Source organism: Sphaerodactylus townsendi, linkage group LG05 (assembly GCF_021028975.2).
Source record: "Sphaerodactylus townsendi isolate TG3544 linkage group LG05, MPM_Stown_v2.3, whole genome shotgun sequence".
In the NCBI taxonomy this organism is placed as follows: Eukaryota; Metazoa; Chordata; class Lepidosauria; order Squamata; family Sphaerodactylidae; genus Sphaerodactylus; species Sphaerodactylus townsendi.
In genome coordinates this window covers 130,135,574-130,162,292 of record NC_059429.1, presented here as the reverse complement: position 1 = coordinate 130,162,292, position 26,719 = coordinate 130,135,574, and the positions used below count along the sequence as shown (strand labels likewise).

At 47.1% G+C, this 26,719-nt stretch overlaps 1 protein-coding gene across 1 annotated transcript in view; it reads left to right on the top strand.

Annotated features, from left to right (window-relative positions):
- The window catches only part of KCNQ2 (potassium voltage-gated channel subfamily Q member 2), an 87,830-nt gene extending 62,708 nt beyond the window's left edge, over positions 1–25,122 (top strand). The window contains 6 exon segments of the mRNA XM_048496583.1: positions 3,960–4,183; positions 6,867–6,975; positions 10,527–10,658; positions 21,588–21,711; positions 23,620–24,043; positions 24,046–25,122. Coding sequence (XP_048352540.1) covers positions 3,960–4,183; positions 6,867–6,975; positions 10,527–10,658; positions 21,588–21,711; positions 23,620–24,043; positions 24,046–24,338 — 1,306 coding nt within the window. The 3' untranslated portion in view covers positions 24,339–25,122.
- Positions 25,123–26,719: the final 1,597 nt, after the last annotated feature.

The following is a 26,719-nucleotide window of genomic DNA, read 5'->3' as shown; positions in this document are numbered from 1 at the left end:
AAACGGAAGCATTCTTTTTTTTACAGTGTTTACAGTTTACAGTTTACAGTTACATGCGCTTTCTGCCCGCCACGACTCTCCCATTCTGCGCATGCCACAAAAGCAGCTAGTGATTGGTTGAACGGATGAGGTGTTGTTTCGATGCTTCCCCACTTCGAAGCGGTATCGACCTTGTTCCGGCAGAAAAGTGTAGTTCATAACTGTGACAAGGATGTTGCAGTTCTAAAGGGGGGGGGGGACTGAGACAAAACAATGTTGAGCTCGGTGGCAGTGGGGATTCACTGAGGCGAACCTAGGTAGAAACCAGTTCAACTCCGTCAGTGGGGAAAGCCCCTAAGTGAATTAAGAGACATAGTACATCCAGTGACCAGCTGAAAAGAATAGCCCTGGGTTTTTTTTCCAGGTTTTTCTGCAGGCAGTGAAAATACCGGACTGCCTAGATCAATACCGATCTCCCTACCTTCCCTTCCCCTTTTTCCTTCCTTATTTTAAATCAGGCGAACAGTGTGGTGTTCCACCACTGGCTGTGTTTTAGCACTGTAAATTTATATAGTTTTACAGAGATATGTATGCTATTACTTTCAATGACATATTTATGTGTAATTTTATTGTATACGCATGTACTCTGAGCTGCTCAGAGCACACTTCGGCCAGGGATAGTCAATCCAATCACTCAGTCCCTTGACTTCCATCTCTCTGGTTTCGGGGCTTTCCTAGAGAGGGCCCAGTGGACCTTCCCTGCCCCCAGACAACCCCCGTTTAGTCAGGGCATGTCCTGTTGCGTGGCCAAATTAGAGATGTGAAGAACCCAGGCAGAGTAAGCAGGAAATGGTTTATTTGACACACAGTTTATATATTGGGGCAGATTCCTCATGGGAATTGGAAGACAGTGCGAGTAACTGAAAAGGTGGTGAATGGAGACTCATTCGTGGCGTAGGAGGTTAAGAGCTCATGTATCTAATCTGGAGGAACCGGGTTTGATTCCCAGCTCCTCTGCCTGAGCTGTGGAGGCTTATCTGGGGAATTCTGGGGAATTCAGATTAGCCTGTACACTCCCACACATGCCAGCTGGGTGACCTTGGGCTAGTCACAGCTTCTGGGAGCTCTCTCAGCCCCACCTACCTCACAGGGTGTTTGTTGTGAGGAGGGAAGGGCAAGGAGATTGTCAGCCCCTTTGAGTCTTTTACTTATGAGGAGGAGTGGGGAATCAAACCCAGTTCTCCAGATTAGAGTCCATCTGCTCTTAACCACTGTACCACATTGGTGTCTATGGATATAGTTCTTTAAAGGCTTTTATGAGTCTTTGTTCAGTACTCTCGCATGTCCATTTTGTTGGAGGTAAAGGCAGAAGAATGTTTTAGGATTTTAAGTCGCAAAAAATGTGTATTATTTTCTGTTCACTGTACAGCGCTTGCATGAATAGGAATGAAATAATTAATTTTTTTTTTAATGCAGAGGGAAAATGTTTGTACTTGAGACCTATATGAACATCTTCATATCTTACTAAACATACATAGAGGCCTCTTCCACACACAGAGTAATGCACTTTCAATTCACTTTGAAGCTGGATTTTACTGTGTGGAATTGCAAAACCCACTTGCAAACAATTGTGAAAGTGGATTGAATGTGCATTATTCTGCGTGTGTGGAACGGGCCTTAGAGGTTTAGAAGCACCTCAAAGGCGAACAAAATGTACCACTGGACTTTTTTTTTTTTTTGCATTGGGTGAATAGATTTGAATCTCTGACAGAGAAGGGCATACTGCTGAAATATTCTCCATAAAGTAGGTGCCTTCATCTTAACCGTAGTGCTGAGCTTTGCCTTATGGTATCATAACAGATCTGTAGCATTTTCTTGTTAGATTATATTTGACTGAGCAAGAAGTAACGCAAGGTTCACACTGCATTGGGTGCGTTGCTCTGCGTTCCAGTTTATTGGCAGAAGTTGTTTATGGCAGTTATATGGGAGATTATTTCATGCCCTGTTCCGAGTTCAGTTATCAGATAAATGAACAGGGAGGTACAGAGAGCTCAATAATCGCAAATCCAATACTGTTCCTCGGCTTCACAGTCAAAACCCTGAAGGTTGAGAAATTAAAAAAGCTGAATAGTCTAAAACTAACATCCATGAAGTGAGAAAAAGTTGCCGAAATAAAGGGCTATGTAAAGTATCTCTAAGGCCCCGTCTGCACACGCAGAATAATGCACTTTCAATACACTTTCAGTGCACTTTGCAGCTGGATTTTGCTGCGCGGAATTGCAAAATCCGCTTGAAAACAATTGTGAAAGTGGATTGGAAGTGCATTATTCTGCATGTGCGAACGGGGCCTCAGGGATGCTTTATTTTGGAAAGCTTTTCTCAGTTCAGCGGAATGTGGTCGATACTCACTTATTCTTTTTTTTTAAAAAAATTATTGTATCATTTGAATTTTACATTTTATATAAATATCCTTCATCATACATTTTCAAACAATACATTTTCCCCCTTTTTCCCCTCCCCCCCGTTACTACTTCTTCATAACTTTATCACACAAACAGCAGTAAGTTCATTCTTTGTAGCCCCTTCTCCCATATTTCTTCATTGACTCGAGCTTCTTTCATCCAGTCCACAGATGTTGTCCATATCTTCAAAATTTCATTCTGTTTATCTTGCCACAATTTATTTTTTTGTTTTTATATTGAAAATATCTAGTGTCACTTGTTCCCAGATATATTCCAACCGTTTCTGAATTGTCCATTTTTTCTTTTCTTTCCAGCCCAAAGCTATTGTTGCATGGGCTGCTTTAATCATTATTTTATACTTATAACTATATTTTTTATCCACCCTTCTATCCTCCATTACACCCATGAACATGAAATCATTATTTAAAACAATATTAATCTTCACCAGTTTCTCAATATCTAACAATACAATTGCCCAAAATTTTTGCACTTCTGCACATTTTATTTATTTATTTATTTATTTATTTATTTATTTATTTATTTATTTATTTAATTGGTTAAACTTATATACCGCCCTCCCCGTCTAGCCTTAGGTGACCAGATGGTCACCTTTGTGAACCGGGATGGGCGGGTAGGTGGGTGGCCGCACATGCGCACGCAGCCGCAGAAGTGCACTGCCTTCTGGGGCGCTCCCGTTTCCCACCCTGTGACAGGGCGGGAAATGGGAGCGCCCCAGAAGGCAGTGCGCTCCTGCGACCGTGCGCGGGGGAGTCTGCCGCACTGCCTTGCGCCCCAGAAGCCGGTGCGGCAGTCTTCCAAAAATCGGGACACTTGAAAAAATCTGCAGGACGCGGGACAAATTGTTTTAAGGCGGGACTGTCCCGCCAGAAGCGGGACATTTGGTCAGCCTATTCTAGCCACATATGACTATAATGTGCCTCCTGGTCTCCACAGTGCCAGCATTTGGAACTAAGTCCTTTGATCATATGTGCGATACTCACTTATTCTGTATGTGTGGAAGAGGCCTTAGAATATTCAGCTTCCTAATTTCTCAGTCTTCGGTCTTTTGACCATGTTCTGATTTAACGGTAGGGACCGAGGCCCTAATTTTGATTCCTCTTTGTTTTCTGCGTACCTTCAGCTTCCAGTCCCGTTGCTTTGTATTACTGACCCCTTTGGCTTTTCCGTTGCGCTCCATAATGGTCCTAATTCTGTGGCCCCCTTTGGGTTTACATGTCCATCCTTCATTATTTTTTTCCCTAAATTAACAGACCTCCCAAACCTCATCTTCCTCCCCCTGCCATGGAAACCTTTCCTGAGATTCCTCTCTGATCCCGTCTAGCCCCAAAAGCCGCACCGTTCTGCTGCCGCTTCTGGCGCTGCCGCTTCGAAAGACAATTGATTTTTGAATGGCTGGAGGGGAGCCCCCCCATGGTGTTTTTTGGAGTGACTTCCCCTGCTTGTCTCCCCCCCCCTCCCCGATTTTTGTCTCTTGTTCCAATTTGTCTCGGCGTGCAGTCAAAAGGTCAGCTTGAAAGATCGTGTCTTCTCCAGCCCCCGGGGTGCCACCACGAAAGTTAAAGGTTCCCCTCAGGCTCCTGTTGTCCGAAGGTCCCCCAGTGCCGACCAAAGCATCGAGGACAGCCCCAGCAAAGTGCCGAAGAGCTGGAGCTTTGGGGACAGGAGTCGAGCCCGGCAGGCTTTCCGCATCAAGGGAGCTGCATCGCGTCAGAACTCGGAAGGTTCGCTGTTCGTTTATACTTCTTTCCTGCTGTGCCTTTCTGCCCAGTGGCGACCCAAAATGGCTGACGTTCTTGTTCTTGCCTTCATTTTATCTGCACAACTACCCTGTGAGGTAGGTTAGCTGAGAGTGCGACTGGCCCCAGGCCATCCAGCAAACTTCCATGACAGAGTGGTGATTCGCACCTGGGTCTCCCCAGATCCTAGTTCCGTGGTGGCGAACCTTTGGCACTCCAGATGTTATGGACTATAATTCCCATCAGCCCCTGCCAGCATGGTCAATTGGCCCTGCTGGCAGGGGCTGATGGGAATTGTAGTCCATAACATCTGGAGTGCCAAAGGTTCGCCACCACTGTGGACCTAGTCTGTCATTCTGACCCACTACAGAAAAAGTTTTGAGCTCAGGGGTCCCTTTACGACCAGCAAAGTTTTATTCCTGGTATAAGTATCTGAAGAAGTGTACATGTATGTGAAAGCTAATACCAAGAATACAACTTTGTTGATCTAAAAGGTGCTACTGGGGTCCAGAGGCGTTCCTCCCATAGGGCAAAGTGGGCAGTTGCCCTGGGCGCAGCCCTGTGGGGGGTGCAAAAACTGCAGGTTCGTTTGTGGGATTTTTTGTATTTTCAGTGTTTTACTTTGGCCTGCAGAGGGCGCAGTTTTTAGGCTACAAGGTTCCCAAAAAATTTCAGGGACTGTTTTGGGAGACTTGAGTTACTCACCTAGAGCTTGGTGGAGGTTTGTTCCTGTTCTAAAGTTATGCGGGGACTCCTGCAGCAAGTGCCCCATCATCCATTGTTTCCAATGGGAGCTAACAGAAGATTTTGGGGCCTGGCACCTTTTAGGGTCCTCATAACTGCATGGACTCAATCCCTGAACCAAACTTCTCACCAAAACCTGAGATATCATCAGGGAGAGTCTCTTGCTGATACTCACTCAGAAAGCTTGTGAGCTAAGTAGGTCTTAGGGGGTCCCAAGCTATGGACTCCCAAAGGGGGTGCTCCCATCATCCATTGTTTCCCAATGGGAGCTAACAGGAAGATGGGGTCTCAAGCACCTTTAGGGTCCCATAACTTTGGATCCCCTTGAACTTACCAAACTTCACCAAACCTGGGTGGTAATTTCATTAGGAGAGTCTCCTTAAATATATTCCCTGGGTGATAGTTTGGTGCTGCTAGCTTAACAATTGCACCCCTGGAACAGCAGGCACTTCCCAAATTTCCCCTTAGATTTTCCTTTTAAAACCCCCCTCACCTTCTCACACATTGTGGATTTAAAGGGAGAATCTTTGGAGGACCCCTAGCTTTAAACATTGCAAGTGATGCTGTTTCAGGGTGGGGGAGAATCAACTCCTCAAAATAGCATTTCCACTTTCTTTAATGTTGTTTAAACTGGGGAACCCCAGATTCTCCCTTTTAAGTATCAGTGGATTTAAAAGGAGAATCTGAGTTTCTCCCTAGTTTTTAAAACACCATTGAAAATTATGCTTGTTTGGGGGTGGATTTCCGCATATCACTTGTTTAAACTAGGGAGCCCCCCCATTCTCCTTTTGGAAACAATGAAAGTGATGCTGTTTCCCTCAATCTGGGGACGTGGATACAAACAACATAAAATATGTTTTCTATAGCAGGTAATAAAACATTTTGAAAGCATTTAAAACAAAGCCAAAAATTTATTTCTGCTGTGTGGCATGGCTTATTGATGTGTTCAGATTTGTGAGTTGGGGCATGTTCTATAATGTGATGGTGACTTTGAAACAACCTGGTGTAAAAAATCATTGCTTGGTCACAGTGGGGGAGGGTGGCTGCCCATGGGTGGCGCCAAACTCCAGTTTGCCTAGATACGCCACTGGGCGTAGCTACAAGGGGGGGTGCACGTTGTATCAGCATCGCCTGGGGGGCATCAAACTCCAGGTTCTTGCCCAGTTCCATAAGGAAGCTCTGCCCAGAAAGTTACACCACTGCTGGGGTCTGACTTTTCCTGCTGCTTTGGAGCTACCTATGGCCACTCACCTGACACTAGCGAGGTATAGTGGTTAAGAGCAGGTGGATTCTAACCTGGAGAACCGGGTTTGATTCCCCACTCCTCTTCCCGAGTGGCGGAGGCTTATCTGGTGAACAGATGTGTTTCTGCACTCCTGCTGGGTGATTTTGGGCTAGTCACAGCTCTTCAGAGCTCTCTCAGCCCCACCTACCTCACAAGGTGTGTGTTGTGGGGAGATGAAGGGAAAGGAGCTTGTAAGCCATCTTCAGTCTCATTATAGGGGAGAAAGGTGGGATATAAATCCAAACTCCTCCTCCTCCTTCTTCTTATTCTTCTAATGAATCCCTCCATTATTTAATACTAGGAATCTCACTCTTGTTTTTTGATCTTCCATTCTTTCTTTCCTTCCTTCTAGAATCTCACCCTTCTTGCTTTTTGATCTTCCATTCTTTCTTTCCTTCCTTCTAGAACACAGGTGTCAAACTCGCGGCCCTCCAGATGTTATGGACTACAGTTCCCATCATCCCCTTCCAGCAGGGGATGATGGGATCGTAGTCCATAACATCTGGAGAGCCGCGAGTTTGACACCTATGTTCTAGAATCTCACTCTTCTTGCTTTTTTGATCTTCCATTCTTTCTTTCCTTCCTTTTAGAATCTCACTCTTCTTGCTTTTTGATCTTCCATTCTTCCTTTCCTTCTAGAAGTCAGCCTCCCTGGAGAAGACATTCCAGATGACAACAAGAGCTGCAACTGTGAATTTGTAACAGAGGATCTGACGCCGGGCCTCAAAGTCAGCATCAGGGCTGTCTGGTACGGTGGCCTCTTATCATTGTGAAGAGAAGCATGCTGGAAACTCTTTCCCTACTGACTGGGTTCTGCCAGGGTCTGGGCTGTGGCTCAGTGGTAGCACATTCGCCTGGCATGCAGAAGCTCCCAGGTTCAATGCCCCAGTACCTCCAGTTAAAAGGATCAGGTCACAGATGATGCAGAGGACCTCTGCCAGAGACCCTGGAGAGTCGCGGTGCAGACAATACTGTGTAGACCAGGGGTCTGCAACCTGCGGCTCTCCAGATGTGCATGGACTACAAATCCCATCAGCCCCTGTCAGCATGGCCAATTGGCATGCTGGCAGGAACTGATGGGAATTGTAGTCTGTGACCATCTGGAGAGCCGCAGGTTGCAGACCCCTGGTGTAGACAATATTGACCTTGATTAGGGGTCTTCAAACTATGGCCCTCCAGATGTTCATAGACTACAATTCCCATGAGCCCTACCACTTGGCCATGCTGTCAGGGGCTGATGGGAATTGTAGTCCATGAACATCTGGAGGGCCATAGTTTGAAGACCCCTGACCTTGATGAACAAAGTGTCAGATTCAGTGTCAGGCCACTTGGGGTGTTCATGTCCTTCAAATACTGTATCTTCACTGGGGCCCCTTCCGCACATGCAGAATAATGCACTTTCAATCCACTTTCACAATGGTTTGTGGGTGGATTTTGCTATTCTGCACAGCTTCAAAGTGCACTGAAAGTGGATTGAAAGTGCATTATTCTGCATGTGCGGAAGGGGCCCGAGAGCTGAGGCTGATTCTGCACAGGCAACATGGGTTCATGTAACCCATTTCAGTTTCCCGTGCCACCGTTTGCATGATGGATGCAGGGGCCAACCGGGATCACTGGGAGCCCAACGGCAGGAGGCGGCAGGGTTCGCACAGGAAATGCTGTGTTTCCGTGCGAACCACGCAGCCAGGAATCCCCCCACCCTAGAATCCACCCTCTGAGAACACCCCCCCCCCCCCCGACGCACTTACTGGCATAACATGGAGGCCACCTATTAGAGAATCCACTCTAATGGCGGCCGCCTGGGGAATCCACCATAACGGTGGACAGAAGGGGGTGGGAATTGAATACTTCCTGCTTGCCGTAGTGCGCATTTAAGCATTTAAAACCAGGTTAAAGGGAAAAAGTCACTAATTTAGCAACTTTCATTTACTCCAGGTTCAGGCAAATAGAACGGGTCAGAAGCGTTTGGGGGGGGGGGGCGAGTTCTGTGGGAAACCCCCCCCCCCCAAAGGTCCTGAACCCATTCTGTTTGGCCTGTTCAGAATCACTTTAGAACATAAGAACAAGCCAGCTGGATCAGACCAGAGTCCATCTAGTCCAGCTCTCTGCTACTCGCAGTGGCCCACCAGGTGCCTTTGGGAGCTCACGTGCAGGAGGTGAAAGCAATGGCCTTCTGCGGCTGTTGCTCCCAAGCACCTGGACTATTAAGGCATTTGCAATCTCAGATCAAAGAGGATCAGAATTGGTAGCCATAAATCGACTTCTCCTCCATAAATCTGTCCAAGCCCCTTTTAAAGCTATCCAGGTGAGTGGCCATCACCACCTCTTGTGGCAGCATATTCCAAACACCAATCACACGTTGCGTGAAGAAGTGTTTCCTTTGATTAGTCCTAATTCTTCCCCCCAGCATTTTCAATGGATGCCCCCTGGTTCTAGTATTGTGAGAAAGAGAGAAAAATGTCTCTCTGTCAACATTTTCTACCCCATGCATAATTTTATAGACTTCAATCATATCCCCCCTCAGACGCCTCCTCTTCAAACCAAAGAGTCCCAAACGCTGCAGCCTCTCCTCATAAGGAAGGTGCTCCAATCCTTCAATCATCCTCGTTGCCCTTCTCTGCACTTTTTCTATCTCTTCAATAGTTTGGCTCAAAGTAAAGTGGGGGAAATCCCTTTTTTCAGTCCTAACAAGCCAGTGTTGGGGTATAAACTTTTTGTAAGGAAGAAGGAGAAGAGTTTGGATTTATACCCCGCCTTCTTTTCTGTAAGGAGACTCAAAGCGGCTTACAAACTCCTTTCCCTTCCTCTCCCCGCAACACATACCTTGTGAAGCAGGTGGGGCTGAGAGAGTCCTGACAGAACTGTGACTAGACCAAGGTACACCAAGCAGGAATATAGGAGTGGAGAAACAAATCCAGTTCACCAAAGAAGAGTCTGCCACTCATGTGGAGGAATGGATAATTAAACCTGGTTATCCAGATTAGAGTCCACCCGCTGTTAACCACTACACCTTGCTGACTCTCGTGCTATCTATAGGAGTATCTGTGATGGCATCAGCTCGGTCCAAAGTGTAGAATCTCCCAGCCGTGACAAGGGATAGTTTTTTGTACCTGTATTTGAGAAACCTGAGCTTCACAGAACACAGGGGAGGCCTTTAAGTCCTGACCTTTCAGATAACCCTCAGTTGCGGTCAGATGGTGAGACCCTTCTCTGGCAAATAAACACACCACAAACAGTGCTTGGAAAATGGATTGGGCCGCAGCCCAATTTATTAAATGATAACAAGTTAACCAAACCAGAAGCTGGGCAGCAAACGGGTCGCAACATCATCCAGTCCCCAATCTCCATTGGGGCCTTCTGCAGGAAGCTGGGAGCCCCACGGGCGAACCCTCGGCTTCAACCCTTCCTGCTGTTGGGGGTAGCCGGCACCAGCTAAGCCTCACTGGAAAGTTCGCCTACCGCCCTGCTCCCCACTCCCTACTCGCTGGGGTGTCGGCACCAGCTGCTTCACCGGCTTGCTTTACCTGTCCCGCCTCCCCACCTCCCCGCCCTTCCCGGCAGGGCACAACCATGGAGAAGACCGGCCGCCTGGCTCAGGCTTCTCCCCCCAGATGTTATGCACTCTCCATTGCCAACCCGCGCGGGCCATGCACAACACAACAAAGCAGTACATTCTATAACGTTTCAAGTTTTTAAACAGGTAAACTAAGGGAGGGAGGGTGGGTCACGCCGCTCTTGAGCCTCGGCAAGCCAAGAAGGCCGAGGCTCAGGGTGTGGCGCCTTTTCTCTGCTTGCTCCTCCCGCCTTTTAGGCCTGGAGCCAATCATTGCAGCTCCCTGCAATTTGGCGCCTTTCGGCCGCAAGCTCTCTTTCTTTGCCTATTCTGCTCCCCACAGCCGCAATGGCTGCCCCCGTTGAATCGGTGGCTGCTGTTTTTTGTTTCGAGGCATTTGTGTGTAGGAAACCTGAGTCATTTTGCCCTGAATTGTAATTGGGAGGCCTCGCACAAATCAGGGATGGACAGACTGCCCCCCGCCTCCCCAAAACTGTTGGTTTTGCTTTCCATATAAGGCACAATATCTGTGGCTGAAACCAGTGGCATTTTCTAGAGTGTCTGACTTATCATTGCTGTTGGTTGTAATGGCTGGAGATTTGGAGTATAATCCTGCTTGCCTGCAATATGTGTGCACAGGGACAGCAGGGGGGAAGGAGCTACAGAAGAGGTGGTTCATGGGGGAAACACACCCTCGCACACGCACAGGCTCAGGTTTTTACCGGCCGCCTTTCTCTCTGCTTCAGCATCATGAGGTTTCTCGTGTCCAAGCGGAAGTTCAAAGAGAGCTTGCGGCCCTACGATGTGATGGACGTCATTGAACAGTACTCTGCAGGACATCTGGACATGCTCTCCCGGATCAAGAACCTCCAGTCCAGGCAAGAGCTTCCCCTTCAGGCAAACATTATTGCAGTTCACAAATTCCCCCCCTCCCCTTTGACTTTTTGTGCCTCCAGGGAAAAGCCACCAGGTTTGGTGGCCAAGGGCTGTTTCCACACGAGCCGCATGTACAGAGTCTGCTGAGTGGAGCAGAAGCGCTTTGGGGTTCCAGGATGGTTGCTGTGTTGTGTCATGCAGGAGGAAAAAGGGCCTGTCTTTCGGCGACATCATCATTATATATTACTACTACTATTGCTATTGTTGTCGTCATCATCATCATCATCATCATCATCATCATCATCATCATCATCATCATCATCATCATCATCATCATCATCATCATCATCATCATCACAGCTGCCAGATTTTCACTGAGTGTTGGCCTTCATATTAAGATGATGATGGCTGTTGTTGTTATTGCTGTTATTATTATTTGAAATCACAGCTGGCCTCCACCTCCTCCTCCTCCTCCTCCTTTCCTTTTCCTCCTCCTCCTCCTCTTCTTTCTCTTCCTCCTCATCTCCTTCTCCTCCTCTTCTCCTCTTCTCCTCTTCTTTTTCTTCTTCTTCTTCTTCTTCTGCTCCTCCTCCTCTTCTCCTCTCCTTCCTCTTCTCCTCCTCCTCTTCTTTCTCTTCCTCCTCATCTCCTCCTCTTCTCCTCCTCTTCTTTTTCTTCTTCTTCTTCTCCTCCTCCTCCTCCTCTTCTCCTCCCCTTCCTCTTCTTCTTCTTCTCCTCCTCCTCTTCTCCTCCTCCTCTTCTTCTCCTTCTCCTCCTCTTCTTCTCCTCCTCCTCCTCTCCTCCTTCTTTTCTTCTCCTCCCCTTTCTCTACTCCTCCTCCTCCTCCTCCTCTGAAATCACAGCCACAAGATCTTCAGCTGTTGTTGGCCTTCACAGGCATTGGGTTCTTCCCAAGAACCTGGGATGTTGTAATGTATTGGCATAGTATATGTGTGGATCCAAGCAATGTGGCCTTTTGTAATTGATAGACAAATATTTTATCAATTTGTAAATAGTTCAAATGCCATTCAAAGTTTTATTATTATTTACTATGATTGGTTTTTATTATTATTACTATCATAATCATTATAAACATTGTTGCTGTCACCATTATTATAATTAACATCATAAATATTAATATCAACATTATCAACCAGTGGGATGTCACTTTTCCACCTGTATGAGACAACACAGCAGCCCTAAGAATAAAAACTGTAATTACAATAATAAATGGACAGCTAGAAAAAAGGAACAGTTGTGAAAACTGGCATCTGAAAACGCCCTTGTATTTTGTGTCTGATGAAAGGATACAGCTTATAAGCCCTCATGCTTCCTGCAGCGGGCTTCACCGACTCGTTTGGATGCAAAGCTGAACTCAAAAGATTCTGCAAAACACCTCAAGCACTGAATAGTGGTAACCCTTTAGCAAGCTACCCTGTTTGAAGAACTGGGTCAGCTGATTAATTGTTTCCTCCTTACTAAGCTGAGAAGGGGACTCTTTTCTCATTTCCTTGGCTGTTGCGGATACAGAATGCTAGTAAAATCCTCTTCCTCGCTTGTCAGGATGATTCAAACAACCAGCACAATAGCGCCAGGATTCCCACGTAAGAAACGGGCCGCCTGTTTTCTTCACCCCATGCAACTAAGGCTGAATTTCAGCTGTGACGTATTGGAGGCATTTAATAATAATTGTGTGCCATCAAGTCATGGCTGGCTCATGACAACCTTTCCTGAGATTTTAGAGCAGTGGTTCTCAACCTTCCTAATGCCACGACCCTTTAATACAGTTCCTCATGTTGTGGTGACCCCTAACCCTAACATTTATCCATTTTACAGATGGAGGACACTGATGCAGAGAGTCTTAGGCAACCCCTGTGAAAGGGTCGTTCGACCCCCAAAGGGGTCCCGACCCCCAGGTTGAGAACCACTGTTTTAGAGCCTAGAGAAGAACAGTGGTGGTTTTGCTGTTTCCTTCCTCTGCATAGCAGCTGTCGTCTTCCTTGGTCTCCCATCCAAATGTAGACCCTGCCCGACCCTGCTTAGCTTCCAAGCTCCAATGATGCTGGGTTAGTCAGGGCTGTTACCAAAACCAGAATCAGCAAGCAGGCTACAAAGGGGCAATCTAAGCCCCATTGCCGGTTGTTCTCCAATTCAGAATTGCCCTTTGAAAGCTGCTTTTGCACCCATGGAGAAAACCCGCACCGAATGTCTGTTTCCAAGCAAAAGAGCAACTTTCGAAGGGAGATTCCAAGGTGGATAATTTTTTGCAGGGGTAAGTATTCAGCAACATGTAAAACAGCGCAGAGGAAGGAATCACAGAGTCACCGGCCTGCAGTGGCTGACGATTGATTTTAAATTAAGTTTTCAACGGCCAGGGGTGCGATTTTGTCAACACCAGGAATGAATTGTCGAAGGCTTTCACGGCCGGAATCACTTGGGTGCTGTGTGGTTTCCGGAAGGCCGGTTACTTTTGCAGTAGTGCCTCTCCCTGATGCTCGCCTGCATCTGTGGCTGGCATCTTCAGAGGATCTGAAGATGCCAGCCACAGATGCAGGCGAAACGTCAGGAGAGAATGCTGCTAGAACACGGCCATACAGCCCGGAAACCACACAGCACCCAAACACCGGGAATGTTTCCACGCATTTACCCATTTCTACCAGTCGCATCCTCTGCTGCTTTTGTGAAGTGTGCCATAACATGAGTCTTGTGAGTATGTTTTGTGACTCTCTCTCGTCCCATTCCACCTGTGGGCGTGTTTGCCTCCTTCAAAACTTGTGGCTTTTCTCTCCCCCAAACGACGAGAAAATGTTTCCCATGTGTTGAAGAAGTAAGTAGTCCGCCTTTTCCAACAGAATACGATCAGAAACGTTTCAGGTTTCTCTGGCACGCGCTGGCCATTCGTTTGAGGGAAAATTGCCTGGTGTTAGCGGAAGAGCTGTTCGATGGAGGCTCAGAGTCCGGACACGTTCGATCGACCCCAGACAATCCAATGATACGATTTGACTGCCTCCGGTTCTGAGCGGAATACAATATTCGACTTTTTCTTCCTGGCCTTTTTCTTTGTGTGTGCGTGTGTACATGTGTGTTCCAGTCCTCCTTTGCAGCCGCCGGCCGACTTTCTCTCTGTCACCTGTGGCTTCATTATGCATTTTTGCTGGTGTCTTTTTTCTTCTCATTTATTTTCGCCAGGATAGATATGATTGTGGGCCCCCCGCCCCCTTCAACTCCCCGGCATAAGAAGTATCCAACCAAAGGGATTCCTCCTAAAGAATCGCCCCAGTACTCGCCTAGGTTAGGATACGCCAAAATGCCTCTTTGTTCAAAAATCTTTCATTTGCTTCCTCCGCCCACCCCCTCTCATGCCACGTGAAATGACAGCATCTGCCACGGGCTGCTGGTTTGCATCGTGCACTGAATGGCTTGTTCTCTTGGATGCGCTTAATTTTATTTATTTTTTTACTTTGAGAGACACCAAAGGTGGCCCTTCGCAGCAGCGTAAACGTGGCCAAAAGGACCTGGGTCTGAACGTTCGTTGCCCTTAGATGGGACCATTCATGACTCTTGCCCTCCTGCAGAGCTCATGCTTGGAATGATTTTTTTGTTTAAAAAAATGGTGTTCCGTCGCTGGCGGGTCACGCTCCAAGGAAGAACCTTGCTACGAATGGTTGTGGTGGGTTTTCCGGGCTGCGTGGCCGTGGTCTGGTGGATCTTGTTCCTAATGTGTAACAGTGTGTAACAGATGTATTGTCGAAGGCTTTCACGGCCAGAATCACTGGGGGGCTGTGTGGTTTCCGGGCTGTATGGCCGTGTTCTAGCAGCACTCTCTCCTGATGTTTCACCTGCATCTGTGGCTGGCATCTTCAGATCCTCTGAAGATGTCAGCCACAGATGCAGGCAAAATGTCAGGAGAGAATGCTGCTAGAACATGGCCATACAGCCCGGAAACCACACAGCACCCCAGTGTGTAACAGACTTCCCTCTGTGATACACCTCTGAAGATGCCGGCCACAGATGCCAGCGAAACGCTAGGAACAAGATCCACCAGACCACGGCCACGCAGCCCGGAAAACCCACCACAACCAGTTCAATCCGGCCGTCAAAGCCTTGCTACGAATGTTGCCTGTCCTCTTGCCAGTGAAAAGAGCAGCCCCCTCCCAATTAGAATACATTTGCAATTATGTTAAAATCCTTGCAGGAGGCAAAGGGCGTGAAGCTTAAGCACTCGGAGGGGCTGAGCGCCAGCAGTTCCAAGACGTTCGCAGAATTCAACGTCCAGGGCTTGGGGATTTCTTGGCACCATGAAAAATTCAACATGTGTGCTATAAATAAACAGTTCCTGCCCACCGTTTCTGCGGAACTTAAAAGAGATCCTTCTACACATGGGCCCATAGATGATGTCCTGGCTATATGTCTATATACATCTATATCTATAGCAGTGTACCTATATCTATGTCCTTCTATTATCTATAACTATAAATCTGTAAATCACTATATATGTACACCTTCCTTTAAATCACTATATATGTACACCTTCCTTCCGTCCTTCCGTCCTTCCGTCCTTCCGTCCTTCCGTCCTTCCGTCCGTCCGTCCGTCCGTCCGTCCGTCCGTCCTTCCTTCCTTCCTTCCTTCCTTCCTTCCTTCCTTCCTTCCTTCCTTCCTTCCTTCCTTCCTTCCTTCCTTCCTTCCTTCCTTCCTTCCTTCCTTCCTTCCTTCCTTCCTTCCTTCATTTTGTGAAAGTCTTTGCACCATTTTGTGAAACTAATGATCCTGGGGATCATCACCAGGGTTCTCAAAAGCTTATTAGAGATTCCTCAATGAGAAGATCACTTAATGGCAGACAAGATTTCCATTACCAACTTTCCCATGTCAAATAGAATTGTAGGGGGTGTGTCAGAGCGACCTCAGTGTTACACTCTTTTTTTCATGCAGAGTCCAGGAACTGAGAATGCACTTCAAAGTATAGTCTTGCAAGTCCAAAAGGTTTGTAAGCAGCCAAGCCAACGTGGGGCCTCCCAGGACGGGGCCTCCCAAGTAGACATTTTAAAGAAGCGGGATCCCAGGAGGGGCATACCGCAAGGTGCGTCCAGAGAGAAAGCTTGGTTCTCCAGCTATTTCCAAACTGGCACTCTCGCCGTTTGCTGCTGACGTGCAATTTTAAGCAGACACACTTTACAAAAATAGTTGCTCATCCAACATAGTGCAGTTGGTGTTGGAACATGGATTAAGTGGGCTGGCAGAAGTGCCGGGATTGTGCTAAAAAGGCAACTGAATATTATTTCCCATGTGGTTCATTTTTTAAAAAAAGAAGACTTCTCTCTTTCATTGCTGCATTTGAATTGTCTTGATTTTTGCTCTTTGTTTCTGGCTAGAGGGTGAACTGACTGGCATACCTTGTGCATGCTTCTGGATGCATGGAGCACAATGAAGCATGAGAGAAAGTGGTATAGCCTCTGCTGGTTAAGTGGTAGAGCCCTCTAATGCTTCAATTCCCGGCATCAGCGTTCTGGCCAAGCCGAGGATCTCTGTTTTTTTCGTTCTCCTCCATTTCAAAGAAGGAAAGTCATTGTCGAGCGGTTATCACTTTTCCCGCCCCAAATTAAAATACCATAAGGCTGATCCCATGGATTCAGTCAATAACAACAACAACAAAACAATAACTATTATTATTATTAATTAATTGATTGATTGATTGATTGATTGATTGATTAATTAATTAATTAGACTTTTATACCGCCCTATCCCCAGGGGGCTCCGGGCGGTGTACAGCAATAAACATAGATATAACATAAGATGACTAAACCTTTAAAAGCAGCGATAAAACAATAAAAAGCTAAATCTAATAAATACAATACAATAAATATTAGCGTAAATATGAATTAGTAGTGACATTTTCCACCATCTCCTAGCGCTGGCGTAATGGATCGCTACCGCTGGATGTGATCAACAGGATTCCGTTCCACAGATCATGGCAGAATGAGCTTCCTTTGCTCTTTGGACTGTTGCGTCAAGAGTTAGTGCCAGTCAGAATTAAGACAAATGGTGTTAGCTGCCGCCAAACTCATTTGGGTAGGGGACCAATAAAGGTATGGCTGAAACCAACTCAGACCCGCACTAACGTGACTCAATTTACTTTGATTTCATGCTCAGGTTTGTTCAGGTCTTGTGTTGTTTTCATTATTATTATTATTATTATTATTATTATTATTATTATTATTATTATTATTATTATTATTATTATTATTATTATTAATTAAATTTAGTATACCGCCCTATCCCCGAAGGGCTCAGGGCGGTGTACAGATAAAACATCAGCTAAAAACATACATATAATTAAAACAACAGTCATATCTTAAAACATCGCCCGCGCCCTTACGAAACCCTCCTAATGCGAAATAATGGGTCCTGATAGTATTAGGGCCCTTGGGGGTAAAGAGGAGGGAGCAGGGGCATCCTCAGCGGCCGGTCTCTCCAAATCTCATACAAAGAAACAGGAGTTGTAGCATCCGGGGAGCACTGAAGAGCCATAATTCCTGTTCAGAATACTTTTCCCGCATTCAAATGTTTATAGAAAACAAAGATGCATTCTGGAGTTCTGAGGCCCCTTTGCACAGGCCAATAAACGTGGACTAACCACGGTATAAAACTTGTGTTGGGGAGGGAGTACTTTGCACCAATCCCACTCCTAACACGAATCTGCTCCGCGTTTTCCCCAACCTGTTTTTTTCAAGAATTGCACTATTAGCTATTCTTTTGTTTTAATGTGGATTGCAGCCGCAGGTGAAGTCTCCTTCATCTCCAGTTCAGGGTTTACTAAGAAGAAGAACAACAACAAAAATAAGAGTTTGGATTTATATCCCCCCTTTCTCTCCTGTAGGAGACTCAAAGGGGCTTACAATTTCCTTGCCCTTCCCCCCTCACAACAAACACCCTGTGTGGTAGGTGAGGCTGAGAGAGCTCCGAGAAGCTGTGGCTAGCCCAAGGTCACCCAGCTGGCATGTGTGGGAGTGTACAGGCTAGTCTGAATTCCCCAGATAAGCCTCCACAGCTCAGGCGGCAGAGCGGAGAATCAAACCCGGTTCCTCCAGATTGGATACACGAGCTCTTAACTTCCTACGCCACTGCTGCTCCTACACCGGAGAATCAAACCCGGTTCCTCCAGATTAGATACACGAGCTCTTAACCTCCTACGCCACTGCTGCTCCTATGCCGGAGAATCAAACCCGGTTCCTCCAGATTAGATACACGAGCTCTTAACCTCCTACACCATTGCCAGCAACCGAGCTTACTCCCAGATAAGGGAGTAAGTTTTAGTTCTTTGCATGAACATCAGTGGGGTTTAACAGGACTTAACAGGGTTACCTACACTGCTTCTGTAACCTCTATCTGTGGGTTCTGTGGGGCAGAACCTGGAATGAGTTTGCAACAACAAATTTTAAAAACAAAATGGTTTACTTTCTTAACACATAGCATATAACATCAACATTTAACATCACACTTCAAGGTCCTGTTCAGGTTGCATTTTCAAGTCCTTCTAGTTACAGTCTACTGATACTGCCAAGTCCATTTCTTCTTGCAAGTGGGTTGGCTCCTGAAGACTCCAAGGGCTTGGTAAACAGGATTCAACATGGTGAAGGTTTCCAGGAGAACTCTCACCCATTACAAACATAAAAAGAAACTCTGAAACAATAAACTCCAACATTTACAGCATAGCAAAAACAAACAACTACCTTCCCAGTAGTTCCCAACAATATTGCAGTTACCTTAACAAGGTGTTAAGGGCTTATACAAATCAAGGTCCCAGTCTGGTAGCCTTGTCTCCTCCAACTACATGAGGTCTGCTGCAGCCTCTTGCTGCTTTGAGTCTCCACCCCTTACTGGGTCAACCCATTCTGAGCAAGGGGGTTACACTTCCCCAAAACTAGGTCTTAGGTTTAATGCTAATAATCGAGCCCAGCGGCCCAGGCCAGCCTAGATGTGTGTGTGTGTGGGGGGGCGCACTCTGTTTGCGCGTGCCCACAGAGAGGGCTCTGAGTGCCACCTCTGGCACCCGTGCCATAGGCTCGCCACCACTGCTCTAAACTCTTCCCGTTGCCAGACTTAGGCAGCTCAGTTAGCTGTGTTGTTGGAAATGCCCTTGTGTCTCGACCCTTCCCGTGGCTTACAGTTTCTGTTCCGGCGGTTAATCCGGTAACAGGACTTTTGATTTTGCAAAGTGCTTGGACCACCTTGCGTCTTGTGTGACCCCCTTCCTGCCCCTCCTCCCTTTGTCTGTACCTGGACTCATGACTTCTCTCATCCATCTCCTTCTGCATGGGTTTCTTGGCCAACACCGCAGAACTGCATAAGAAGCATTGTGTTTGTCCCGCTCCAGACGACCGACTTGGTTTCCGACAGACTTGACACCTTTTTTTTCGGGGGGGGGGGGGTTGTCAGTGTGGCTGTTGTTCTTGACATCACTTAGGCACGCCTGCCACACTATGCAAGAGTAAAATTGGCCAGGGGTCCAAGGTAGAGGACTTGCTCTGGACATAGATTTCGGGGAGGGGACCACAGATCAGTGCGAGAAGATCCCCATGGCCTGCAGAAGCTCCCTAATTAATTAATTAATTAATTAATTACTTACTTACTTACTTACTTACTTACTTACTTAGTTACTTATATGTTACCCTATCCCCTGAGGGCTCTGGGCAGTGAACAACAAATTAATATTACATAAGCCATAAATAATTAATATAAATAACATCATTAAAAGCATAAAATGACAGCGTTCTACAAAAACCACTCGGCGTCCAGTATTAAAACTATCAATAAAACCCCTCCCAGAGAGGGGGACGGCAGATCCAGGTGTCACAGCTCCCAGAATGTTAAAAAGGGAGAGGCAAAGAGGGCGCTCACCGTCAATGGCTGGCCTCCCCAAAAGCCCGGTGGAACAACTTGGTCTTACAGGCCCTGCGGAACTCTCCAAGATCCCGCAGGGCCCGGACAGTTGGAGGAAGAGTGTTCCACCAGGCAGGGGCCAGGGCCGTAAAAGCCCTGGCCCGGGTGGAGGCCAGCCGTATCATTGAGGGGCTGGGAACCACCAGTAAATTGGCCTCTGCCGAACGCAGAGGCCGTGTAGGGACATATGGGGTAAGGCGGTCCCGAAGGTACGAGGGCCCCAGGCCGCGCAAGGCCTTAAAAGGTCAATACCCATACCTTGTGGATGATTCAGAATTCCACTGGGAGCCAGTGGAATTCAGTCTCTGACATCTCCAGTTAAAAGAGTAAGGTGGTAGGTGATGTGAAAAACCTGGAGAGCCACTGCCAGTCTTGAGTGGATGATTCTGACCTTGACGAACCAACAACCCGATTCAACGTAATGTCGCTTCATGTGGACATACATAGGTCTCTTCTGCACATGCAGAATAATGCACTTTCAGTGCACTTTGTGGCTTAGTTCATCACAGCAGGAGCGAGCTTCTGTCCAACTTTAGAGGGACCTTTGACCCCATCTCTTTTTTTAAAGGAGCAATTAAAAAAAGCCTACAAATTTCGGACCAGTGATATCGCTACAATAATAAAGCCAGAATCCTTAATATTTAACTTTTCTCCAATTTCTTCTTGAGCAGTTAGGTTCTGCACACTCTTCTGAAAGCCAGGAGGGAAAGCGCATTCTGACAACCTTTAGAAGGTCCCTCTATACCAGTGGTGGCTAACCTATGGCACTCCAGATGTTCATGGACTACAATTCCCATCAGCCCCTGCCAGTCCATGAATTGTACTGTAGTCCATGAACATCTGGCGTGCCATAGGTTCACCACCACTGCTCTATACTATGAAGGTACAAGTCCACAAAGGTCACCAATGGTCTCCACAAGACTCCCATAGGGAATTGTGGCAGAGACTATAGCAGAGACTATGGCCGTTTCTGCATGGCCACGCTGCGGGGGTGCATCGGCGTAAATGCACCATCCCCCGAACGCCTTACCGTCCCTCCGACTTCCGGCGCATCACCCAGGCCAGGGGACATGCCCCCCTGCCCTGCGCGACAGCTCTGGAGTCGCAGGGCGGGGGGGGGGTGTCCCCTGGCCTGGCCAATGCGCTGGAAGGTCGGAGGGACGGTAAGGCTTTCGGGAAAGGGGGGGAAATGGCGCCTTCCAGCCACTGCCGTTCGCACGGCAGCGGTTGGAAGCCACTGTTTCCGAAAAACCTCATTCAGGGAGCGAGGTTCGGAGACAGTGGCTTCGCGCCACCGGCGGCCATGTGAACCCCTCCCCAGGGACGCTGTTTTTAGTGTCCCTGGGACACTGTATTTCGCCTGTGCGGAAACAGCCTATCACAATATGCCTAAATTTATCCTTCTTTTGGGCTTCCTTTTTATGAAAAGAGGTGGACTAAAAATGTTATAATTAGTTAATTAAAGAAATTTGAATAGTAGAAATAAAAAAATAACTTTTGTAAATCTCTGGATTTAGAAATTCAGCTTTCATCTTCTGGAACCCCGAACCAAGTTTTTAGTGGGATGGAAGGTTCAGATCTGGTAAAATGGGCTTCGAAGTCCACAAATACCATCCACTTGATATATATATAGGGAAACTGATGCAGAAGTCATTGTCTAATTTGGGGGATAGAGCAAACTTGATGTCGTTTTCTTCCCAAAGGACAACTTTACCATGCATAGTGTGCCAGATGATATCGATAGAAACCCAAGCGGTGTCTCTCGAACCAAGATCATTTACAGATGCAGAGAGCTGTGTTTGCATCCGATTTTATATTTAGCCATCTCAATTTGATCGGTAGGAAGAACTCTGATACTTCTCAGCTGTGGGGCAGAGAGTTGCTTCGTCCACCGCGGAGCAAGCGTAGAACGGTGTTCTACATAGGATTGTGGTGACATAGCTCACTAACTTCATGACTTTTTTTTCTGGGGTGGGGTTTGCGCTTCCGGTAGAGTTGACCAGATTGTTGGGCGAGGGCCATCAATCACCGATAAGGACCGGACCAAAGGCCCAGCAGAAGGGGAGCTTCCCGAGGATCCAAGTATGATGGGCAGACTTGGGAAGGTGGAAAAGCAGGTATGTGCAGAGTTTCTAAACTGTACTAAGAACACAAGAAAGAGCCTGCTGGATCAGACCAGAGTCCATCTAGTCCAGCACTCTGCTACTCGCAGTGGCCCACCAGGTGCCTTTGGGAGCTCACGTGCAGGATGTGAAAGCAATGGCTTTCTGCTGCTGCTGCTGCTCCCGAGGACCTGGTCTGTTCAGCTTCTGTCCATGTGCCATGTCTGATGTCATTCTTAGTATTCATAAAACAGCTTCTGGAATTATTCCTTTATTTATTCTGTAATGTGCTCTTTTTTTTCTGGTGCATACAAGGTGCATGCCCAGATTCTTCCTGACCCTTTTTATCCCATCCAAGTAAGATTCGAGGCCAACCCTTCTTAGCTTTTGAGGACTGACAGGATTGAGCTAGCCTGGGCCATCCTTGTCTGGGCTTGCAGGGTAACAACGAGGATAGAATGGAAGATAAGAAAACCAGGAATCCCTTCCCCCCCGCCCCGCCCCCAATGCCTTTGTGGAGGAGCAGAGTAAAACTGGTCCTGTAATATATTTTATTTATTTATTTATTTATTTAATTAGGCTTTTATACCGCCCCATCCCCTTCGGGGATCGGGCGGTATAGAAATTGAAACAATAAATAAATAAATGAATAAAATTAACACGTTAAGAGAAAACACGGATAGTAGACAATTAGTCAAATGGGACATAGTAAATATACATAGTCCCCCTGCTGGAACTTCCCAGAAATTTGCCCAAGAATCTTTGTTCTGCATTGAGTTTTCTGTATTGCTGTCAATGGGGGTTGCAGGCTGGGGGGGGGGGGCACATTTCTGAAGGCACAGTCTCAAAACTTTCATGGTCTCATCAGGAGACTGCCCTGATGATACCCCCAGGTTTGGTGCAGTTTGGTTCAGGGGGGCCAAAGTTATGGACCCTCAAAACTGTAGCCCCCATCTCCTATTAGCTCCCATTGGAAACAATGGGGGATGGGGACACCCCCTTTGGGAGACCATAACTTTGGACTCTTTGAACCAAACCTCACCAAACTTGGGGGGTAGCATAAGAACAGTCTCCTGATGATACGCTGAAATTGTGGTGCTGATATGTCTAAAGATGCACCCCCTGCAGGCACCAATGTCCTGGGCTCTGGCTTCGGAGGGTTGGTGGCATGGGCTCTGGCTTCAGAGGGTTGGTGGCTTGTAGGGCCTAGCCTGCTGGCTCATGAGCGCCCTCGCCCTGTCTCACAACCCCCACAGTGCGTGCGCGGAAAGTTTCACGTCAATAGGCTGACAGGGATGCCAGGGAAGACCAGAGGCCGTGGTTACTGCTGCCACTGCCGGCTTGATTGCTACCGTGTGGGGGGCAATTCTGCAAAGGGAGGAGGGCCGGTAAGGTTGTTACAGTACCTCTGGGACGTGCTCGCGGAACCCTGGTTGGGAATGGCTGTTCTAGGTATTATTATTATTATTATTATTATTATTATTATTATTATTATTATTATTATTATTATTATTATTATTATTATTATTATTAATTTATTAATTTATTAATTATTTAAATTTAGTATATTATGTGTACGAAAACTGATACTACATGAAACTATCTTGGGGATAAGGATTAAATCAAATCAGAGAGATGGGTTAAGACAGTGGTGGCGAACCTTTGGCACTCCAGATGTTATGGACTACAATTCCCATCAGCCCCAATTGGGCATGCTGGCAGGGGCTGATGGGAATTGTAGTCCATAACATCTGGAGTGCCAAAGGTTCGCCACCACGGGGTTAAGAATATATGTATGTACACGTTCGTGCTTATGGGATTTGCAGCATTTTGATTGTAGAATTTCTTTGTGACACATTTATGGCTTAGGTTTTGGGTGCAGGATGTGAAGTCGTTTTTGCTACTTTGTGTGGCCTTTTTCAGGTTCAGTCCATGGAGAAGAAGTTGGACTTCTTGGTCAACATCTATATGCAACGGATGGGGATCCCGCCAACAGAAACAGAAGCCTACTTTGGATCCAAAGAGCCCGATCCAGCACCGCCGTACCACAGTCCCGATGACAGCCGAGAACACATCGACAAAAACGGGTGCATCATCAAGATCATTCGCTCCACCAGTTCCATGGGACAGAAGAACTTCTCTGCACCACCAGCCACAACGGTGCCAAACAATTCATGCCCCCCTTCCACTTCGTGGCAGTCGTACCACCGGCAAAGCCACAGCACCTCCCCGGTTGGGGATCCGGGTTCTTTGGTGAGAATCCCTCCGCCCCCTTCGCACGAGCGCTCCTTGTCAGCCTACAGCGGTGGGAACCGGCCTAGCACTGAATACGATCGAACGGGCGACGCATTTCGCGAACACACCGCGCCCTGAGGGACAGTGACACCTCCATTTCCATCCCATCCGTGGATCACGAAGAACTAGAGCGTTCCTTCAGTGGATTCAGCATTTCCCAGTCCAAAGAAAATCTGGACGTCCTCAACAACGGTTGCTACACAGCCGTGGCCAAAATCAGACCCTACATTGCAGAAGGGGAGTCAGATACAGATTCTGACCTTTGCACCCCCTGTGGCCCTCCGCCGAGGTCGGCGACGGGCGAGGGACCTTTCAGCGACATGGGGTGGTCGACTCCGAGACAGTGAAGCAATTGGGAAACCATCTGAATTCATGTCAAGAGAGTGAGCCAGCTGTGCTGTCCACGTACCGACCACCTTCAAGAGAGCAAGAACTTCGTGTTCTGTGATGCAGAAGTCGTGGCTGTTTCGTCCCAGCTGACTGGGGGTGGGGGGTGGGGTGGAGAAGCAGATGCTATGCCTGTTCTCTGCGACGAGAGGATGCCGTAGTGAATAATTTGAAGCCTTGAAATCTCTGGATTTCTTTCGTACTGTGTTTCTAAAAAGCGAGTGGAGGCACTGTTATCATACGCCCGGGTGGGTAACCGTGATGCTTGGTAACTTTTTACCTTAACGAGGCACAGGAATCACTAAAGGGTGGTTGAGTTATTGGCGAGTAGCTGTTTTTTTTAAAACTAAAAATAGGTAGAGGCACTGAGTTATTGATCCCATGCAAAAACCTGCTCCCATGATCTCATGGGGGGAGGGAGAACCTCAATCTTACATGCATGGTGGTTTAAAAATTACAGAGAAATTAACAATGAGATCTTCCAAGTGCGAAACACAATCCAGCAAGGGGCGTGGAAAGGGTACGTGATGTGCAGACAGCGCACGTTTCAAGGAACAGTGGAAGAACGGAGACGGTTTTCTCCGGTTGGGTTGGGGGTAGGGCTTCACCTTTGACCGGAGCACTCATGCGCAACAGCTAAGAAATACTCTGGAATGCAAAGCTGGTTTGACATAATTATGTATGTGTGTGTGTGTGTGTGTTTCTTAAAGAAGCATCTGCAGGTTGGCATCTGACAGTTCTTGATATGCATGCCCAGATGTTGATTTTTTTTGCATACTTTGGAATAAATAATGGGGGAGGGGCAACGCTCCATTGGAGAAAAAAACCCCACCCGTGCTGTGTAAGAGGAGGGATTTTGGAAGTGAGGATTTACTCAACTTTAAGACCATTTCTGGGCACAGTGGTCGAATAATGTGCACCCGCTGTGTTGTTCAGACATTTCTTACCCACATTTATAAAGTCTGCTTTTAGAAGGGCTCTCTTCCGTCATTGGGTACGGCAGTAGCCACCTATGGAGGTTCAACTACAGAGAGATGCAGAATGATCTTCTTAGCATCACTTGTGGAAGCAGTCTTTCATGATGTTAATATCTTGCGGTCCCTCCAAAGCAGAGCTTGGGGGAGCTTCCGATTCCACAATGAGGTATGGAGCAAGTCGCAGAAGCCCCGTGGCCGATGTCCAAATCAAGAGATGTTGAGGGAGGTAAAGGTGACCTTGCTTGGGAAACAGGGAGTCTGTCTGGTAGCTAACCAGCTAACAGCTGGTAGACTGTGTGCTTGGCCCAATGGGGCTACTCAGCCCTTTTTATTATGTATAACTCTGTTGGCACACGCTTGTACTTCCTGCCAAGGAAAATCTTTTTTTTCCAGCCCGTCACCAAGCCATTCTGGTGGCCTTCTGTTTCCTCCCAGCATGTCTCTTTTCTTGGGCCAAATCAGGGGCTGCTTATACCTCTGATTGATGTTCATTTGCCAGCGCTGCCACTTGAGTCTGCTGCCGTTGTTTATTTTACTGTTTTAAAACCCTGGTTGTAATCAGAGTAGCTAGAAAAATAAAGGGTGGGTGTGAATCTCGTGAGGATAATTCACATTGTCCACTTTTAACCCTTTAAGGCAGGGGTCCCTGGCCTTTTTTGTGTCTGTGGGCACTTCTGGAATTGTGACACAGCACAGTCAGTGAAGAAACAAAATGGCTGCCGCAGGAGCCAAAATGGCTGCCACAAAATCATTGGCCCAGCTTATCTTCAGTCATGCAGTGCTGTGGTGTGGCGACAGCTGCTGCCACGGCAACATTTCTTTTTTTAAAAAATCTGCACAACCAATCAGAAACCCTCCCTGGCTCCACCCACTTTCAAAAACTACTTGGTGGACACTAGAAAAGTTGTCAGTGGGCATCATGATGCCATCTTGGGGATCCCTGATTTAGGGCAAAAGGCGTCAAGCTTTGTGGCTTGGCTCCCATTCACTCAAGAAGCTGTTTTAGTGCAGCACCCGATCCACATAAGCATAGAAAACAACAGTTCCAATCTATCTTCTATATTATTTATTTATTTATTTATTTATTTATTTATTTATTTAATATAATATACCGCCCTATCCCTGAGGGGCTCAGGGCAGTGCACAATATAAAATTTCATATAAAATCATACATGTTAAAGTTAGGTCAGGAATTTGCGGTTCCAGATGTTCAGGAACTACAATTCCCATCAGCCTCTGTCAGCATGGCCAATTGGCCATGCTGACAGAGGCTGATGGGAATTGTAGTTCCTGAACATCTGGAGAGCCGCAGGTTCCCTACCCCTGGTTTAGAACAACAGTTATATCCTAAAACAGCATCCCAC